This window comes from Eretmochelys imbricata, chromosome 27, assembly GCF_965152235.1.
Source record: "Eretmochelys imbricata isolate rEreImb1 chromosome 27, rEreImb1.hap1, whole genome shotgun sequence".
Taxonomy (NCBI): domain Eukaryota; kingdom Metazoa; phylum Chordata; order Testudines; family Cheloniidae; genus Eretmochelys; species Eretmochelys imbricata.
In genome coordinates this window covers 15,697,230-15,716,561 of record NC_135598.1, presented here as the reverse complement: position 1 = coordinate 15,716,561, position 19,332 = coordinate 15,697,230, and the positions used below count along the sequence as shown (strand labels likewise).

Genomic DNA, 19,332 nt, shown 5'->3' with positions numbered 1-19,332 from the left:
TCCGGGCCGATCTGTGGCTAAGACGTACAAAGGACTCATGGCTGGTAATGAAATACAGCTCAGGCTTTAATAAAACACCCCACTTATATACAGACACCCCCCCACACACACATCACTGTTTCACATTAAGGTAATTGCAGGACACTGGGTACTTAGTGGGACACAGAGGCCAGTGAGCCCCAGGGTGCGGGTACGTGCCAGCCTTTCTGCCACGTGCCCTCGCTTTGTCTCCTAACCTAGCTCCCCCACACACAGCCTCTGCCCTCCACGGGGCGCTGTCTGAGGAATCCTCCGGGGAGCACGTGCAGGAGCGAGCGCCCTGTGGCCCAGAGAATGCCAGTCTCCTTCTCTCACCGTACGTCAAGGGGAGGCAGCAAAGCCAGGCTGTTCCCTCATCAGCGCTGGCATGACCCGCAGGGGAAACGACCACACTTTCCGGAGGCTCCTGCCTGCCGCACGCTGACTCCCAGGCCCCGGTGCTGAGCCATCTGCAGAGCCAGAGTCTGGGCTGGCTCATCGTGTGCCCTGCACATCGACTGTGGTCTGTAACATAGGCACCAGCTCTACTGCATGAGCCAGACAGGAGCACCCCCTGGCCAAGCGAGCAGGAGCAGGGCTGGTCTGGTCTCTGGACACAGTCGCTCTCCGCAGGTCTAGCAAGGAGAGCGCACTGGAAAGGGCTTGTGCTGAGCCAGTATCTGCTGACTCAGGACCCAGTTCTAGCATTTGGACCCAGAGACATGGGGGAGCTGAGGGTCCTAAGCCTCTGCTCCTGGGACATGTCACATGTTGTGTGCATAAATACCCAAGTCCCTTCCTTCTATAAAGCTTTCTTAACCTGTTGGCTCAGGACCTGGGCGACGCAGTAGGGGATGAGGCCGGCGGCAGCCACGGGCACGGCCGCGCTCTTGCAGAAGGACAGGACGTAAAACAGCAGCTCCACCTTGGCGGGAGGCTTGAAGGAGTCGAAGAGGTGCAGGAGGAGGAGCGAGGCCACGATGCAGCTCAGGCGGAAGGGCAGCTGCTGGCCCATTTTCCCTTTGCAGCTCTCCAGGTACATCTGGGAGTTGAGGGCCAGCCCCAGCCCAAACAGGATCCCTAGGTTCCTGAGGAGGCCGGCGAAGGGGGTGGTGTCAATGTGGACCCACTCCGGCCGGTCACACCACCTCTTGGCTTTCTCCAGGGTCCACAGCAGGTCAACACCGAGAGCCTTCAGCAGCAGGTAGAACCCCAGGGCGAAGCTGAACAGGAAGAGGGTGGTGCCTAGGTACCTCCGGAGACTGGCGTTGTAGATGGCGGGGATGTGCCGGAAAGCTTCAGCCACTGCCATGCCTGCAGGGAACAGAGCGTGAGAGGAGAAACAACCCGTCAGAGCGAGGAACCTGGTGCGCAGAGATGGAGCCACAGGGCTCCCAAGAAAATCAGGGGCTGGAGGACAGCTGTGGTGGAGCATTGCTCCTGAGGGCAGCCGCCCCAAGGGTCGTCACAGAGCCAACTAACGAGTCTCTGCACGGCCACCTCCCTGGGAATGAGCAGTGCCCACTGTGGGCACAGAGAGGCAACCTTAACCACCCATCTCTCCCTAGGCTAAGATCCCCTCCTCCTAGTGCCAAGCCCTCTGTGCCCACACCTCCAGACAATGCTTGCTGGCGGTAAAACCTGCCAGTGATTGGAACTAGTCTGCTACTGTTCTGTCTGGCTGAGCTGGGTTACCGCACTGCAGAGCCTGGGGAACAAGGGCTTTGCAAAGGCATGTTCCTAGGGCACGGGGTGTGGGATTACAAGTGCAATCAGTGCAGCACAGTGCTGCCTAGCCACAGCGTCCACCTCAGGGTCTGTCCTGTGATAGTTCACTCGATGCAATGCACTGCACAGGACACCAGATACAGAACTGGAGAGCGTTCAGAGAAGGGTCATGGGAATGAGGAAAGGCTTAGAAAACAGGCCAGATAGAGAGAGACTTAGAGAGCTCGATCTATCTACGCTCGTTTGAAAGAGCAGGTTTAGGGGTGACTTGACCACAGTCTATAAGTACCTATGTGGGGAACAAATACTTGGTAATAGGCTCAGTCCAGCAGACGAAAGCCTAACATGATCCAATGGCTGGAAGTTGAAGCGAGACAAATGCGGACTGGAAATAAGGTGTACATGTCTAATGGTGGGAGTAATTAGCCACTGGAACAATTTCCCCGGGGGCGTGGTGGATTCCCTCTCACTGGCAATTTTAAAATCTAGATTGGATGTTTTTAAATAGACCGGCTCTAGCTCAAAAGGCAGGATTGTGGGGCAGTCCCAGGCCCTGTGTTATGCAAGGGGGCAGGCTAGATGAGCATAATGGTCCCTTCTGGCCTTGGCGTCTAGGAACAGCTGGCGGGTGGCCCCTGAGCCCATTGCTCCGAGTGACAGTAACAGTGCGGTTTGTACAGGGAGAGGCGACGGTGCACGCCATCACTGACCTGAGATGACCCCTGCGATGACTTGGTGAGGAAAATGGGCAGCAATGAAGACTCGAGACAAACACACGCAGACCTGGACAGCCCAGAATCCTGCCCACAGCGCTGTCCGCAAGAACCTGCAGCAGGGAGACATTCGGGTGAGACACAAAGGTCAGCAGAGCACGGCCTGCGCAAGGCCACCCCGCGGCTTTCCCTGCCCCCTCCAGCGGAGAGCAGGGAGGCTGGGATCTCAGACGTCTCTCCCTGCTGGTAGTGGCTGAAGTTTCAGCGGGTGGAGAAGCGGGAGGGTCACATTATAAAGTCCTGACTGCCAGTCACAGAATGGAAAGTGGCATTAAACAGCCCCTGCGGGGTGGGTAGAGGTTCAGAACCAGGGATTTGCCCTCTGCCATGATCCAGGGAAAGCTTAAACACCCAGGAGGGGTCCAAACTCGCGTGGAGCTGGCCTCCCTCTGCTCCCACTGACAGCAGCTGCAAAACTCCCATTGACTTCAGTGGGGCAGAGCTCGGACACTGCAGAGCTCCTCTGATCACCCCACTCCCCATACCCGTTGTGGCCTCATCCAAAGACTCCCATCAACTTCAGTGGGCTTTGGATCAGGTCTTAGTCCAGGCCCTTCACTTCCTTCCCAGCCACTGAAGCAGACACTTGGTCTTGGGGAGGCATGAGATGCGACTCTCTTTATCTAGGCGTTAGTTGGCTTAGCTGCCGGTGGGATCAGTGCTCACGCAGTTATTCAACCCCTTCTAAAACCCTGTGTCTGTGTGCGCGTTGGGGTGTTTGAGCACGTAGCGCTGCCGGCCTCCTGCAGCAGTGAATTCCACAGCTCCGCTGCGCGCTGCATGAAGACTCATTTCCTTTGGTTCAAAACGCACCTCCCTCAGGCCTCAGGGCACCCCGCTGACCCTGCAGACACAGGAGCGCAACAGTCTGAACCCTGCTTACTGGTCTTTAATCGTCAGCTGCTTCTTCCCCAGAGCAATGGACAGAATGGCTGTCACCATCACATAGTAAACTCCTGCAGAGCCCATCGCATGGCCAGAGGGACTCCCTAGGGGAGAGAAAACACCTGCGTTACGCCTCCCCAGGTTGTTCCTTGCCTTGGTCACTAACAGCAACCTCCTACCGGGTGCCTGGAGCGCTGGGATCACCCAGACTAAAGGCCAGGAGCTGGCATCAGCCCAGCCCAGCATAGCTGGCTGCGCAGGGCGCGAGGGAATTGACGGGGAGGGGCAGACACAGGGGGAATCCCCCACGTGAGGCACTGGAGGGGGGTGTCCTTACCAGAACCAGGGGTGCGTAGGAGGGGAAATGAGGTGGAAAGGGCAGTCGCTCAGCAGGGGGAGTGATCCCGCAGCGCTAGCATGAGCCCAGGGGCGCGCTACAAGATTTCTCAGCGTCTGTCGTACAGGCACTCCCGGCCCAGCTCCCCACGACACCTGGCATTAGGGAGCCATTATGGTAATGCTGCCAGAATACTTGGCACTTGTGCGGGCAGAGCCGCCCGCTACGTATTACCCCGCACACTAGTCCCCTGCAGAGACCAGCCCCGGCACGCCACAGACGTTGGCCTTGTCTTCACGGCATGCTCCGGCCCGTTTTCCCCCTTCCCACGGTGCGGGTTCCCATCTCCACACCCCGCTATCAGCACCGCCCGGCAAGGCAGCCACCACGCTCTGAGCTAGGGGCAGACCACCCAGTCCCCATTATCCAGGTTGCCCAAGGCTACAGAAAGAGCACTCGTGGTAGAGGTGGCATTAGGCTGCAAGGATCCTGGCTCCTAGTCCCATGCTCAAGACTACCTGGCTTTCTGCTCTAGCCACAGACCCCCCTCAGCAGGCAGAGGGAACGGATAGTCACATAGCACCAGAGAGACAAGGCAGGGGAGGTAACGGCTCTTATTGGACCAACTTCCGTTGGGGAGCGAGACAAGCGGTCGAGATACACACAGCTCTTCTTCGGGTCTTCGTCTTCAAAAGGGCCCTGAGTAGCTCGAGACCTTGTCTCTCACCAACAGACGTTGGTGCAATAAAAGGAATTAACCCCCCCCCCCCAGCTACCCCACCCCACCCCACCTTGTCTCTGTAATATCCTGGGACAGACACGGCTACAACACTGCACACACAGCTCTGGAACAGCCCATCCAGTAGAGAGCAGTAGTGAACGTGTGTGAGCTCGCACGTGTGTGTGTTTGACAGTGTATGTGTACACACACGCACAAAACAGCTGGCATGAGCAAAGCCCCAGTGGTTGCAATATACACAGCATGCCTCTGATCTGGGCCTGAGCCTGCACCACCCTGCCTTCCTGCTGAGGTTTGCAACAAGCTTCTAATTCCAGCATAGGTCAAGGGTCCCCCTGCAAACAAAATCTGCACTGGTACTGGATTAGTCTGCTCTTTTTCTGGAAGGAAAGACGGCCTCTCTCCTGGGCTGGGCAGATACTGAGGGCAGACAGGCCTCTGTCATACATGGGAAGGTATTTGTTCTTAATTTCAGTAGCTATAGGGTCGGAGCAAAGGTTTCTTCTACAGAGCCTAAATTTAGCCTAAAAGGGGGGTTTTGCATACGCTGACCTGTTTCACCCCAGCAGCAAGGCGAGATTGGCCTGCCCCTAACTGCTGACAGGGCAAAATCTGCACTTCCAATGTCTCCCTTTCTCCAGTGACCAGGAAATGCTTAAGGACAGCAGCTGTGTCCAACACTCAAGCTTGTGCTAAACCACTCTGCACAGCGGCACCCCCGGGCTTTGGTGAGTTTAAAATGAATTAGTTAAACTGCATTAAGCCCCTGTGTGGACATTCTCATTCAGAATGAAAAATTGCCTTCATTCAATTTAATTTAATTAATTTTGGAAGTCAGTTAAGCTTAAACTCTCAATCAGAATTAGTTTACCTTAATTCAGTTTATGTTAATTTACTTCCAAAATTAACTAAATGTAATGGAATTAAGGTGATTTAATTCTGAATGGGAGTGTCCACCCAGGGGTTTAATGCAAGTTAACTAATCCAAGTGCTTTGGAGGACAGGATTAGAATGCACCATGATCTTGAGAAACTGGAGACGTGGTGTGAAGTCAATGAGATGAAATTCAAGAAAGATGTGCAAAGTTCTGTGTTTAGCAAGGAAAAGACAAATGCAAAATGGGGAATAACCAGCTGGGCAGCAATACCGAGGCAAAAGATCTGGGGGTCAGAGTGGCTCACACACTGAATATGAGTCAGCAACGTGATGCTGTTGTGAAAAAGGCAAATGTAATTCTTGGCTGTATTAACAGGAGTGTTGTCTGTAAATCATAGAATCATAGAATATCAGGGTTGGAAGGGACCCCTGAAGGTCATCTAGTCCAACCCCCTGCTCGAAGCAGGACCAATTCCCAGTTAAATCATCCCAGCCAGGGCTTTGTCAAGCCTGACCTTAAAAACCTCTAAGGAAGGAGATTCTACCACCTCCCTAGGTAACGCATTCCAGTGTTTCACCACCCTCTTAGTGAAAAAGTTTTTCCTAATATCCAATCTAAACCTCCCCCACTGCAACTTGAGACCATTACTCCTCGTTCTGTCATCTGCTACCATTGAGAACAGTCTAGAGCCATCCTCTTTGGAACCCCCTTTCAGGTAGTTGAAAGCAGCTATCAAATCCCCCCTCATTCTTCTCTTCTGCAGGCTAAACAATCCCAGCTCCCTCAGCCTCTCCTCATAAGTCATGTGTTCTAGACCCCTAATCATTTTTGTTGCCCATGGGATGACCATGGGCAACAAAAATGCCCATGGTCATCCCATGGATTACGAGTGTAAAGGATGACCATGCATCCTGTTTTGGCTGGGATAGTCCCATTTTAACGCCCCGTCCCAGCCATCCTGACTCATACTTCGGGACTTGATCGGTTGGCAAGAGCCAATGGGACAATTGCCCAATTTTGTCAAAAAAGCGAGGTGTGGTGTGGAGGAGCATGCGGGACGGGGCGGGGCGAGGCGGGGCGGGGGGAGGGGTAAGCAGAGATGCCAGCCCCACGCAGGGGGGGAGGCAGGGCTCCCGTGGGGGGGCCAGCACGGTTCCAGTGACAAACAACAGTCTCATGCGGGGCAGGGCAGGGGGCTTGGGCCAGCCCCACGCAGTGTCCTGTTTTCCCTTTGGGAAATATGGTCACCCTATGTATCTAAGACCCAGGAGGTAATTGTCCTGCTTTACTTGGCACCAGGAGTTCTCAGCAGAAGTCCTGTGTCCAGTTTTGGGCACCACACTTTAAGAAAGATGTGAACAAATTGGAGAGATCCCAGAGCAGAGCAACAAAAATTATCAGAGGTTTAGAAAAAGAACCAGATAAATTCAGGGAGGATAGGTCCATCAATGGCTTTTAGCCAGGGTGGGCAGGGATGGTGTCCCTAGCCTCTGTTTGCCAGAAGCTGGGAACGGGCAACAGGGAATGGATCACTTGATGATTCCCTGTTCTGTCCATTCCCTCTGGGGCACCTGGCATTGTCCACTGTCGGAAGACAGGACATTGGGCTGGATGGACCTTTGGTCTGACCCAGTCTGGCTGTTCTTATGTTCTAGAAGACCTGATCTATGAGGAAAGGTTGAAAGAACTGGGCATGTTTAGTGCAGAGAAGAGAAGGCTGAGGGGGGACCTGAAAACAGTCTTCACATTTGTAAAAGGACATATGCAGAGGAAAGTCGTTCTCCATGTCCTTCGTGGGTGGCACAAGAAGTAGGTGGCTTAGTTTGCAGCAAGGGTTAGGGTGGACATTAGAACAATATTTCTAACTAGGATAGTGAAGCCGTGGAGCAGGTTAGGACATCCCTTCCCCTTCTTCCCAGCAGGTCCCTCCGCCCTGATAAATGCCAATCCCACGCCCTGCTGCTGCAGTGGAAGATGCCTCCCCTCCTTGTGTATAATGTGAAGCATGATTCTGCCAAATTACTCCTCTCTCTAGATGTGTCTCACCTGGGCCGGTCTCGCAGGTGAGGGGGAACTGCTGGATCACAGGGGTGGAGGTGTTGCCATAGTAACCGGTCTCCCGGACCCACCAGTAGGGTCTCTGCCCAAAGAGGAACCTGAAATGCAAGAATAAAAGTGTCTCTAGTTGCCTCGGGCACAAGAGCAGGAAAGCAAGGACATAGCTCGTCAGCTCTGGCCCAGGTTGGGGCAGGGGTTGCAAGAATCGGGGATCCCCAGTTCCAGGCCGGTTGACTTCAGTCCAAGCTTGGGGCACACAGCTGGGTTCTGCTCTGTGCGTACAGGCACCACCTGCTGCATGCTGACCCAGGAGCCAGTTCCCCCCTTTCCTTGATGGTGCAGCAGGGCACAGGAGATATTAAATCTACTAGTGATGGGCTGCTTCTCCCCAGGCATGAACCAGAGATACAGCACGTGCCCTCACGCTGGCTGACCCATCATCCCCCCAGCCCAGCCCAACACATGCCTCCTTGTCTCCAGAGGCAACTCCATCACCAACCCAATCTCGCCCTTCCCCTGATGGATCAGAGCCCCACGGTAACCGCAAGTCTGGAGAAGTGCAATCGCCATAAATGCAGCACCTAGGACCGATGGCTGACACCCAGTGCTGGGTCCAGCTCCCATGCTCACTCACACCCCGGGCTCATGCCCCATGCATTCTCCCTGCTGCTGTCTGTCATGAGCTATACAAAGATTCACGTGGCTTTAAAAAGGGTTACGATTTTAGATGGCACTCTGCATCCATCGACCTCAAAGCACTTGTATTACAGAAGGGGAAACTGAGGCTACCTTGCCCCATATCACACAGCTGGTCAGCAGCATCTCTGTGTCCCAGGTAAGCCCCGTAGCCCCAGCACCACACAGACACTCACAGGAAAATAAATGCAGTTAAACATAAGCCCCTCTCTGCAGTGATACAAGCATGACCCTATTTGCAACGTGTGACACCTCTGGCTAGTTCAAGGACTAGATCTCTCCCTGGCTGTTGGCAAGGAGCAGAGCGGGGAAAGTTTGGAGCCGTACCCGTGATGGAAATCGCACAGGAGATCTTAATATATCCAGGGTTTCTTTTGTGTGACTGGGCTGTTGGGGGAGTCCTAACTGTGCCCCGTACAGAATGGTCAGGAGCTCCGAGAGTCGGCAGCGGTGGGTGGATTCCCATGGACACTGATCCATGAACCGGACGATCGATGCAGTTCAAGGCTTCACTCAGGGGCTCTGACTTGGAAGGAAATCTGTGTGCTACAGAGCTGGAGGAACTTGTCTTTGGAAAGCTCCAGCTTGGAGCCAACCTGAACCCTCTTGGTAAGTACCCACTTCACAGCCAAACAACCCCCAGCTAGCAGGGTGTGTGCAGGGCAAGCAGCAGGGACAGGACCAGCACTGGCTACTCACCACTTAAAGACCAGGTTGAGCCAGTCCCCGATCACGGCCACCCAGATCAGCTTGACGCCCACCGCCTCGCAGAGGTGGAACCAGATGGGGAAGAGGATGAAGAAGGTGTTTCGGAGGTCGGCAGCGAAGGAGATGAAGAGGAACCAGTCCTGGGAGCCCTGGTAGTGCTCCTGCAGGTAGCGAGTTGCCTGGATCCCCATGTCATGCAGGACGTTCATGCCAGCCTCCATTCTCCTTTTCTATCAACACTTCAGTATCAGCCGAGAGTGCTGAGTGAGCTCGGTCTCTCATGAGACTGCGCTGCTCTGGGGCTGCTCACTGGCTGGCTTTATACCCTGCCAGGCTCTTGTTTGCAGCCTGTAAGTTGCTGGTTCCTGCACTGATCTTTGGACTCAAAACACTCTTGTCAAAACCCCCATTGATCAAAGGTGCATCACGCGGGGGGGGGGGGGGGTTGATTCAAATATGTTTAGAGCCATTTGCGTAAAAGAGAAAAGGAGGCTGACAAACCAGCTCGCTGTTTGCCAGCCGCTGACCCGAGGGCACCGTTACCCCTTTGCAACACCACGCTACTGGCTACGGTACAGGAATAGCCTCGGAAAAATCACTCGGGTTTGTATTTTAAACTGAACCCAGCCTGAGCATAATTCCCGCTGCCGCCCGTCGCTTGCAAACCACAACGGTACTGTTCATTTTTTTAATTACGAGTGTCAAGAACATTATTTGACCAGAACGCGAAGGACGGATAGTAACACGAGTGGCACAAAGCACAGCACGCTCCGGCCTGAGTCAGTGCTACATTGTCCCAGAGATCCCGTGGGGTCCCGTTGGCATGTCACTGGAGTGTCGCAGGGGTCAAGCAGGCCCTTTGTTGGGCTCTGCACTTCGGAGAGAGGTGCCTCCGTCGCTTGGGCTTGATTCTCACCCAGCATTTGTGGGAGCAGGATGAAAGCCGAGAGCTGGATGGGCACCTTTATGGCATTTGCACTACCCTGTAATTTAACTGGGAACTGGACCAGACTCTGCTTATTGGGCCAGTGTCCCCGCAAACTCCAGAAGGACCTGCCAATGGCTCTAGACAGTCAGGCTTCCCCAGTGCGTGGCTTGTGATCATGCGTTTCTAGAGACACTTTGCTGGGCTTTGTGTGGCCTCAAAGAAGCTTCAGCATCCAGATACCCTAGAAATTTTAGCACAGTTGCACGCTGAGCACCAAGCACTCTTCGCTCAGTAACTCCCTCGCTTCCCGCATGCCCAGTGCTGCCCTGGCATAGGGCACAGCGGAGGAGGAGGACACAGGGCTGCACCCCCACAGGAGGGTGCGCACTGCGTAAGGCCCAATCCTGCTCCCACTGCAGGCGGTGGTAAAACTCCCATGCACTGCAGTGGAGTCCCATTGCTGACACCAGCTCTGAATCTGGCCTCACTCTCTAGCTTGCTCCATGCAGAGCTGAACTTCCCAGGGCACAACAGACGCCCAGAGAAACAACCAATTTGATTCAACTCCTAATCACGAATCCCAGGCCGCCAGCTCTGCATCTGCACTGGGCTGCTGCCGCCCTGCCCTGGGCCCTGGCATCCTGCAAAAGCTCCCAGTCTGCCCCACTTGATGCCGTGACAAAGAATCTGAGACACGCAGCCCTCGAAATGGGTTTCAGGCAAAGGTGGAACCTGTTTATACTAGAAAATAAAACCCTGAAGGATCATTGGGATCTGAAGCAAAGGGAATATACTCAACTCTTGACACCCTGGTCCCTACGTTTGGCTTCTCCTCCCCTACAGCCATGCTGTCGAGGAAGGGCAGTCCTGCCCCAACCGCGTAATCAGCAGCTCTCCTCATAAGCATTAATTATGGATTTGGTATCTGCAACCACGTGCCATTAGCATGCGGAGGACTCGGATTCGCTGTCAAGTGCTGAACAAGTGCTTTTATATCTGGTGACCGGGTCCCTTCTGATTGTGATGAGCAGGAATCAGAACCTGGGCCAACGCCAGGGCAGCTTGTGCGCTCGCTGAGATTCTGGGCTTTTAACGGCAGCGCGGGAGAGGGAGGGGTGGACGAGGCTGCACACGGATGATCGTGGGTGGTTCACACAGGCCGTGGGGCAGGCTCCCCTCTTTACGGGAAGGCGGGGGGTGGCTAGGCCCCTGGGTCTGGGACGGCAGCCATTACGGAGGGCAGAGGCGCAGGCAGGAGCCGAGTGATGTAGAGCCTTGAAGGCAAGGGCCAGACCTGATGCACAGAGCAATGGGGAGCTGATGGCCCTTCAAAAGGGAGGTGACTGGGTCAGAGCCAGGAGGGAGGGAACCATTTCAACAGCAGCATTTCAGCCAGTGGGGGCGGGGGCCGTGAAGAACAGAGCGGCGGGGGCTGAGCACTCAAGGCAGGAGATGATTAGGGAGCTGAGCTGTAGTTTACATGCGTCCCCGCTATTGCAGCGCAGAGAGCAATGGGGCTAATGTTAGGGCGGGTCTGGCCCCAGGAGGGGAGGGAGAGTTGGCCCCTGGGCTCTGGGTTTCAGGAAGCAGGCTGGTGAGGTTCTGGGAAGTAGGGCAGTGGCTCAGTTTTAACCATCCTGGGGTGACTGGCGCCACCGGGACAGTGAGAGCTGCAGACAGGGACAGGCCCAGGGTGGAAGCAGCTGTCACAGGCATCAGCCCCACGGCACAAGATGCAGCACTGCCCAACATCTTTGCCCTGTGACTAACGCAGCGCTCGCACAAGTGCCTCCCCCCGACCTGCCTGCAGGTTCCAGCCGGCTATCGCTGCTGTTGAAACTTTGTGGGGAGATGCTAACCAAACAGCCGTGACGTTAGCTAACCAAATTCCTCTGCACCAAAACACGCTGGCGTACGCAAGCAGGGGAAAACAGCAAGAGGGTTTCATGTTTGCCAGTCAGTGAAACACAGCCCTTATCTCCGCTCAGTGAGAAAGTTCAGGTCACGAGCCTTGAACCATGCAGCTGTGGCCAGCTTGTCCCAGGCTTGGGTCACATCCCCAAGAGCTGGGCCCTGCTCAAAAACAATGGACACGGTGCGGCCGGACACCCACTAAACCTCTGAATTCACCATCAGCTAAACCCCAGCCACCCTGCTCCCAAATGGCTGCTTGTGTGAGCTGTGGTACCAGCTCTTGCAATAGTTGGTGATTTTCTTAAAGCCCCAGCTCCTGGAGTCAGAGGATCATGAGAGAATCTCAGCTTTTGTTAAAATATAATGCAAGGTTCTAGGCCTCCTGGTTACAGAGAGAAGCTGGGAAACGTGATCCCCAAAGGCAAAGTGTCAAAAGGAGTTATTTAAAAAAAATCTCATGATTTGTAAGCCAGGCTCGTGATTTGGGGTCCTGGCTCGGGATATTTTAACAGTGGGAGCTGGCGAGTCTGGGGTGGGTTCTGGGGCTCACAAGGGAATAACGCAAGCAGGGGCACCGTTTGCAGTTCCCCTCCCCTAGACTTTGATTTGCCCCCCCTGATTTTCCATAGGTCCACTTGCTCCACTTTTTCCCTCCCCCCAGCGTTGCAGGAGATACCTACATGGTTCTGGATGCAAACAACTTGGTTTCTCCCCCTCTCTTTTCGGCAATGGTGCCGAGAACAGAAGGATTCCCGCAGCAGCTTCTCCTCAGCTACAAGGTGCTGGGGGCAGGGCCCCCATGGACATAGAGGAGATTTGCAGAGCAGTTTGAGGGGATGTTTGGAAAAATAAATCATCCCGCGGTATTTGGCCGGGGAACAGGCCCCAGAGCTCAGCGCAGGGCAGCCATGATGAGCCATAACTGAGCCCCTGCTCTACAAACGCAGCCAAGCATGGATCCAGCACAGCAGCCTCAAGGCCTCTCGAAGTTGCACCAGGGTCTGAATGAGCCTGTGGCTGGCCCTAGAAACCCGGACTGCCAAGGCGACAGAAAGACACCCACAATCCCATGCCTTCCGCACAGACCAGCCAGACCCGAGATTAGCAACAGTGTTTGTAAAGCTTGTACTGTGAAGGCCCTAGAGGGCGAGGCCTCTTGTTCTCCCGTAAATACCACTTTTTAAACCCCTCCTCGTGCTCACCACAGAATGCAGAGAACACGCGTGTGTCCCATGTCCCTCCAACTAGCACAAGAGCCTCTGCGCGGACGGAGGAATCTCAGCTCCACCATGGTGCTCTCCGGCCACCCATGGCTCTGCCACTGAGAGCTGTGGAGCCTCCGTGTAGGGACATCGCCCGGGGATTTTGGCTTCCACATTCCCATCAGACAGTTTTAAGTCCCAGAGCCCATGGCCCTGTGCAACCCGTATGGCCTTGCCTCACCCTGAGCCTCAGGCCAAACAGCAGAGTTGGGGTGGCCTGGTTTGAATGGGGACGCTGAGCCCCGGGAAGGTTTGGGCCCTGTCTGAATGCATTTACGTGGGGCTGTTTGTCCCCATTCTGTCACCACTTCCAGAGTGTCCACCCACAGCCTGGGGGCCCTGCTGCATGAGTTCTGTTCTCAGAGCTCCTCAATAACCCTGCGCCAGGAACATGTGTCAAATAACAACCCCCAAATCTTGGCTCCAGTTTATTAGCAAGGAGCTCAAAGAAAACATAGGAGTCTTGCACCCCAGGCCCCAGCTGGGCATGGCCCCTGCTCCCCAAGGTCCATCTGGCTACCAGCTTCAGCACCATTTTCCAGCCCAGCCCAGCCTAGGCTCTGCTCCGCGTCTCCCCAACCTGAGCTCCCTCTGGTCACTCCAGTCCCAGGCCTGTCTAGCTGGAACCCCTCCCTGCTCTGTCTCTGCAGGAAGTCCCAGCCCATTTCAGCCACCCAGGCCTGGCTCTCCCACTCAGATCCCCATTCCTCTTCAGGAGCACTAGCCACAGGCTGGGTGGGTGGCCTGCAGCCAGCACCACGCCTGCAGCTGCCCTTTCCCACCCTCAGGGCCCTTTTCCCCAGTCAAAATTGCCTTCCTCTATTTATTAGCCCCAGATGCTGCCCCGCCTTCTTCATCAGCTCAACCTGGGATGCATCTGTGCAGGCCTAGGGGAGCTGGGGCCGCTTCACTTAAAGGGACCAGCCACCCTGTGACAGGCCCCTGGGAACGATGGGCCCTGGGGATTCTCGTGGCCAGCAGCCCCACAGCGGTTAGAATGTGAAACTCACGGAGTGAGAGGAGAAGCAGACCCCGGCCTCCAGCTGTACCCAACACCTCCCCACCTTCACTGCGGAGAGCAGCTTGTGAGCCCCTTGGGTCATGCCAGTCTCTCTGGGCTGTGACTGGCGCCGATCTGACCTGGGCCCCAAGTCGCTATCACAGCACAAAGACAAAATAATCAGCAGCATCGTCCTAGCAAGGGGCCTCCTGTTCCTCCGCCCAGACCCCTCGCTCTCTGGCCCTGCGTTCGGAACCCAGGCTTGGTGCCTGCCCCTACCAAGGAGCAGAGTTTGAGGGGCATCCTGACCCTGGGGCCTTGTGAGAGCTGCTCCAAAGGGGAATGAACACGTGCACAGAAATGGTGCTTAGAAAATGACTTTGCTAAACACTCCTGGTCTGGAGTCCTTGGGCGAGAGCCTTTCTGGACCATGCCAGGGAATTTGGCTTCAGCTTCAAAAATATCTTTTCTTGGCAACGTCCCAGTAAGAGTTCTGCCCTGTGACATTTCCACATGGAAAACAGGAGGGGGAGGGGAGACCCTGAGAGTCACTGGGAAGCAGCTTCTTCCAGTTTTATTGAAGAAACCTCCCCAGCTGTCCTTCCCGGCCAAGTTGCAGGAGGTGAGGGGTGCAGTGGGGTGTGGGGGGGGTTCCTCTCTCCCTCCCTCCCTCTAGACAGAGCTGAGAGATTCTGATTAGAAAACAATCAGCTGCTGCCAGGACAAGGGGCTGATGCCCAGAAATGCCTCCATGCAGCCAGTCCCCAAAGCACCTCTCCCACTCCACCCCGCCATCCCCATCCCCAGCCGGCACCACTCAAGGCACCAGCTTTGCCCATATACCCCAGCCACTGAGCACTCAGCATGGTACCCACCCAGAATGTCTGGGAGCGACCATGTCTACCTCCCAGCCCTGAGCCTGGCCGCTAGCTTCCTGCCCCACTCAGACCACGCAGCCTGGCCTGGATCCGTTGGGCACAGCTGCGGGAAGCGAGTGAATAGGGAACTGACCCAGTGACGGACGGGGCCTGGGTTTCATCTACAGAAAACGACCCGCTGGAACTTTTCGTTCTGCTCAAACAGCCCCGGGATGGAAAGCGCGCTGTGCCCAGGCCTTCCTTCGGCCTGGCCGTGAGGCTTGGCTCTGCTCACGTCCACAGGAACCTGGCGTGTGAGCCAGAGGGCTACAACATCTGTAAGTGCAGCTGCTCCTCGATCACGACACAGCACTGCGAGGGCCAAGGGAGAAAAGCCAGAGACCCTGAAATCCAGCAGGTGCTTCGCCACTGCCGAGCGTAAGGTGTTCAGATACTGCATCCACCCATACACCACATTCCCCACATGCCCTCCAGCTGCATCCTGCCGGCATGCAAACCCCGCTGCTTGGATGATGGCCTCCCTTCAGGAAACTCCTGCCCAGAGGGGGACACCAATCACCCTGGGGTCACTCTGATCCCAACACAGCTCCTCCCCCAGCCAAAGGACCCCTGTCTCCTTGGTAGCTGAGTCCAAGTCCCACACAGCCCTGCAGGGCGAAATGCTGCATTTCTGGGGTTGGCTGTTCAGAGTGAGGAGCATAATCTGGCCGCACCCACAGCACTGGCATAGGGTGTCCAGACAGCAAGTGTGAAAAATCGGGACGGGGGTGGCAGGTAATAGGAGCCTATACAAGAAAAAGACGCAAAAATCAGAACTGTCCCTATAAAATCGGGACATCTGGTCACCCTAGCTGACAACCCAGACACCGCACCCCGCAGCGCACCCACGGGCAGAGCAGCACCCAGGCTGGAGGCAGTGCCACGCTCTGGGCAAGCCCTGACCCCCTCAGCAGGTGTGGGACAGGCGCCTCCTCCAGAGGAGAGACGGAGTCTGTGCCGTGGTGGGCCCAGAGCCGACATCCGGGCCCCACGTCCTGCTGGAAGCTCTAGTGGAGTTTCTCAGCATTAAGGAACATTTGTCCAGGGCTAGGAACAGCTGCAACCCACCCAGCCTCTGAGAGCAATGCAGCTTCTTGCCAGGGTAACACAAGATTCTTCCTGGCCTCCAGGGTGCTGTAATATCGGCCTCAGCCGGCCTGGTCTCGGTCCAAGTTTCCTTCTGACTGCAAGTTGAGGAGATAGCGCTTTGGGCTTGGATGCCTGGGATTCCTCGTCCTCTGCAGATCACCCCGCACAGCCTGCCAGAGCCGCATTCCTCCTTCACGCGCCTGCAGAGAAGCCCCAGCCTTCCAGTCCCGGCCGGAGTCTAGCCCCTCTTGCTCCGTCGTGGCTGGTTATGTCGTGCACTCTCCCCAGGAGTCGCGGCATGGTATGGGCCTCCTCGTTTTTCATGAGACAAGCTGGCTGGCAAATGTTGGCGCACGCGTCGCAGGCAAACGCTGCCCCTTGGCCCCTGCCCCCAAACCTCCCTGCATCCCAATGAGAAATCATCACAGGGAGAAAAGCCCCTGCTCCTGGTCACTACTACTGTTCTCCGGGGGTTCTAACCCAGCCTTTCACAGGTTCCAGGAGCAGGGAGTTCCGCCCTCTGCCCTGCCCTGCCCTGCAAGTGAGTCAGGTCCCCGAGCAATGCTTCAGTTTCACCCCCTGTGGAGTGGGAGTGACGACACTGACCTTCCTTTGCAAGGTGCTCTGAGATCCGAAGGACGTGTTCTGGGGCCGTTACCCCGCGTCCTGCTGAACCGGGGTGGGGGGCGGCCCATCCTGCTGGATGGGTCACAGGACCTGCATTCCCAATCCCGGTTTTGTTTCCTCAGCCCTGAGCGGGTTCTCCAGGCATGAGAGACCCTGGAGGGGCAATGGCACCACAAGCGTCTTCTCCCTCTTCGCTCCTCGCTCCACCCACCGGCCTCATCCTTGCCCTGGAGCCAGGCAGGCCCGCCCATCCCACGGCCGGTTCAACCCGTGGCCTCTCTGCTGAGGCTGCCACGGGGACGTGTGGTTTTACTGGTGTGGACACCTCTCCAGTAGGAACTGGGCTGAGACCCTTCAACTCAGTTCACACAGGCCCAGCATACACCGGGCCATGGGAGGAGGGGGCGCACTCTAGGGGGTGAGGGCAGAGCAGGGCCTGGAATAGTTTCACCTGGGTTAGCTCTGTGCTCCCATCTGCTGGGAGATCATCTCTCCTTGCATCTAAGGAAACTGGTCTTGGCTCAATGGTATTGCAAGTCTGGCCCATGCCCCCGAGTCAGGAAGGGACACAGAGTAGGAATCAACCCATGGCTCGAGGGGAGGAGCAGGGGCTTTCATGCTTTGTTTTACCCCCTGAGGATTGAGCGTGAAGTTCCAGCTGCCCCAGGCTCTTCTCTGCGTGCTGGGCCCCATGGCTGGGACGCAGCCCAGACCTGAAGTCCACAGCCTCTGGGCTGCTGGGGGGGAGATGGGGCTTCCCTCAACACTCCAAGGGGAGTCAGGAGAGGCCCTGCAGCCACAGGATGGGGCCCACTCTCCAGGTAAGCACAGCAATAGGAAGGAAGGGGGCATATGTGTGGCCATGTTTCATGCGCCTTAACTGCTGCACGCCGGGACTTGCAGGTCCCTACGTGCAGGAGCTTGCAACACCTCTGCCTGTAGCACCGGAGAAAGAGGAGACGTGTCCCTGTCTGTGGACTCCTTGGGTGTGGGATGGCCGTGCCTTGGCGTGAGATTGATTTCCTCAATACTCAGCCCCCACGGGAGGGTGAACGCTGCCTTGTCCCAGCTCTGAGCATCGCCAGTGATGCTGGTTCCTCAGCTGCTGGCTCTGTCCTCTCGCAGCTCTACAGTGCTTACGGAGCTGTGCAGGGCTCGTTGGCCAAGGAGCGATGGCTGCAGGATGCTGTGAAGCAGCCGTTGGGCGGAGGATGCAGAGCCCTTGACGTATGCCAGGAATGGAGGACTAACCTTCGGGCTATTTATAAAGCACCCACAGTTCCCGATCCATGGCATATGAAAGAATAATAAACAGGGAGGAAAAAAAACAACCGCATCAGAACCACCAGCTCCTCTTGCTCCAGAGGGTTTCAATACGTTACAAGTTATGACAAAACCTCACTGCAGCCCAAGTGCCTCTCGCCAACCTTTGTTCCACTAACCACAGCGGCCAGATCGCTGGCTTTGGGACAGCATGTTCCCGGAGATTCCCAGGGCTCTGGTTAGTGTCCAATCACACCATCAGCGATGTGGGCTCTGGGAAATGCTCCCAGCATCTGCACTTGCTGCGACAGCCCCTCCGTCAGAGAGCCTGTCTGTGTCCTCTGGGCAAATATTTACTCTAAAGTGCTCCCGGCCCACCAGGACCTTCTGGGGGACTAAGTGGTGTGGAGCGAGGAGCTAGTCTTGGCTAGCAGCATTAGCGCGGTGCGCTCCCAGCCTTCACCTGCGTCAGGGCAGCGAGCAGAGTCCAGACAGGCCAATCCGGTAAACACCCTGGGCAGACGGTGATGGATTTCTGAGAACTTGGGCCTCCCCAGGGACTGGCTCGCCATGTGCGAAAGGCAGGGATCGTTCAGAGAACAGCATCCCATTTACGGCCACCACTGACCCCTCCATACCTCTGCTTTCCCCAGCTCAGGGGGCCTGATTCTGCTTTCGCCTGCTCTGGCATAAATCCAGAGGGACTGCACCATCAGAGGTGGTGTGAAGATGGTGGAAGCGTGAGACAAGGCCCATGGACTTGAAGGTCAGAATGGACTATTGTGCCAGGCCAGCCCCACACAGGGACCTTTGCAGTACGGGCACCTATAGTTCCCTCCCATGGGACATGACTGAGCCCAGTAACCTGCGGTCCAACCAGAGCACAGCTGTTAGCTCTTGCTCTAAAGACTCCCAGGGCCTCGTGATTCCCCTGGCAGCAGGACCTCGGGGATGAGGATGGGGGCAGGAGGGAGAGCGCGAGGCTCAGTGCACCAATGTTTTTAAAACACGGTGAGATGCTCAGAGGCCAGAGGTGGGGCAAAGGATGCTGCTGCTGCTGCTAACTCCCCCCACCTGTGAGCGGTGTACAACAGCCGAACCACAGACACTGGAGATGGAAAAGCCATAATCAGCTAGTCCACCACCTGCCCTGGGGTCGAAGGCAGGATTGTTCCCTCCTGCGCAGGGAGGAGCCTAACAGCAAGGACTTTTCTAACACGTCTCCTCCCCTCCCGGCAGGTATTTTCCATGCCTTCCGTTTGCCGTTGTCCAGGCAGCTACTCTGGCCCGCTCTCATCTCCTGGGCACTGGCCCTTACGTGGGAACCAGCTCCTGGACTGTTCTATTGGATAATCTCTGCAGACCCACTGTCAGCCAGCAAAACTCCAGGAGGGACTGACATCTTTCCCAGCCAGTCGGGAGTTTGCAAAGGAAACTGCTTTCCATATGGCCTGTCTGTTCTTCTATTAAAGGAGGAATCATCCTAATACACTGATCCCTCAGACAGGGATCC

At 56.1% G+C, this 19,332-nt stretch overlaps 1 protein-coding gene across 1 annotated transcript; it reads right to left on the bottom strand.

The window, feature by feature from the left end:
- Positions 1-820: 820 nt before the first annotated feature.
- Positions 821-9,040, bottom strand: LOC144258033 (glucose-6-phosphatase catalytic subunit 1-like). The gene is made up of 5 exons (XM_077806346.1): positions 8,811-9,040; positions 7,404-7,513; positions 3,403-3,508; positions 2,457-2,572; positions 821-1,332 (listed from the first exon to the last, which is right to left on the bottom strand). Exons 1-5 carry the CDS (start codon positions 9,038-9,040, stop codon positions 821-823), a joined length of 1,074 nt encoding a protein of 357 aa, XP_077662472.1.
- Between the last annotated feature and the right edge of the window lie 10,292 nt (positions 9,041-19,332).

Excerpts from the sequence above, each read along its gene's own strand:
- LOC144258033 (XM_077806346.1), bottom strand. The coding sequence starts at position 9,040 with ATGGAGGCTGGCATGAACGTCCTGCATGACATGGGGATCCAGGCAACT. Across the intron at positions 3,509-7,403 it reads CACCTGCGAGACCGGCCCAG|GGAGTCCCTCTGGCCATGCG; the intron begins GTGAGACACATC and ends TCTCTCCCCTAG. Across the intron at positions 2,573-3,402 it reads CAGCTGACGATTAAAGACCA|GTTCTTGCGGACAGCGCTGT; the intron begins GTAAGCAGGGTT and ends TCCCTGCTGCAG.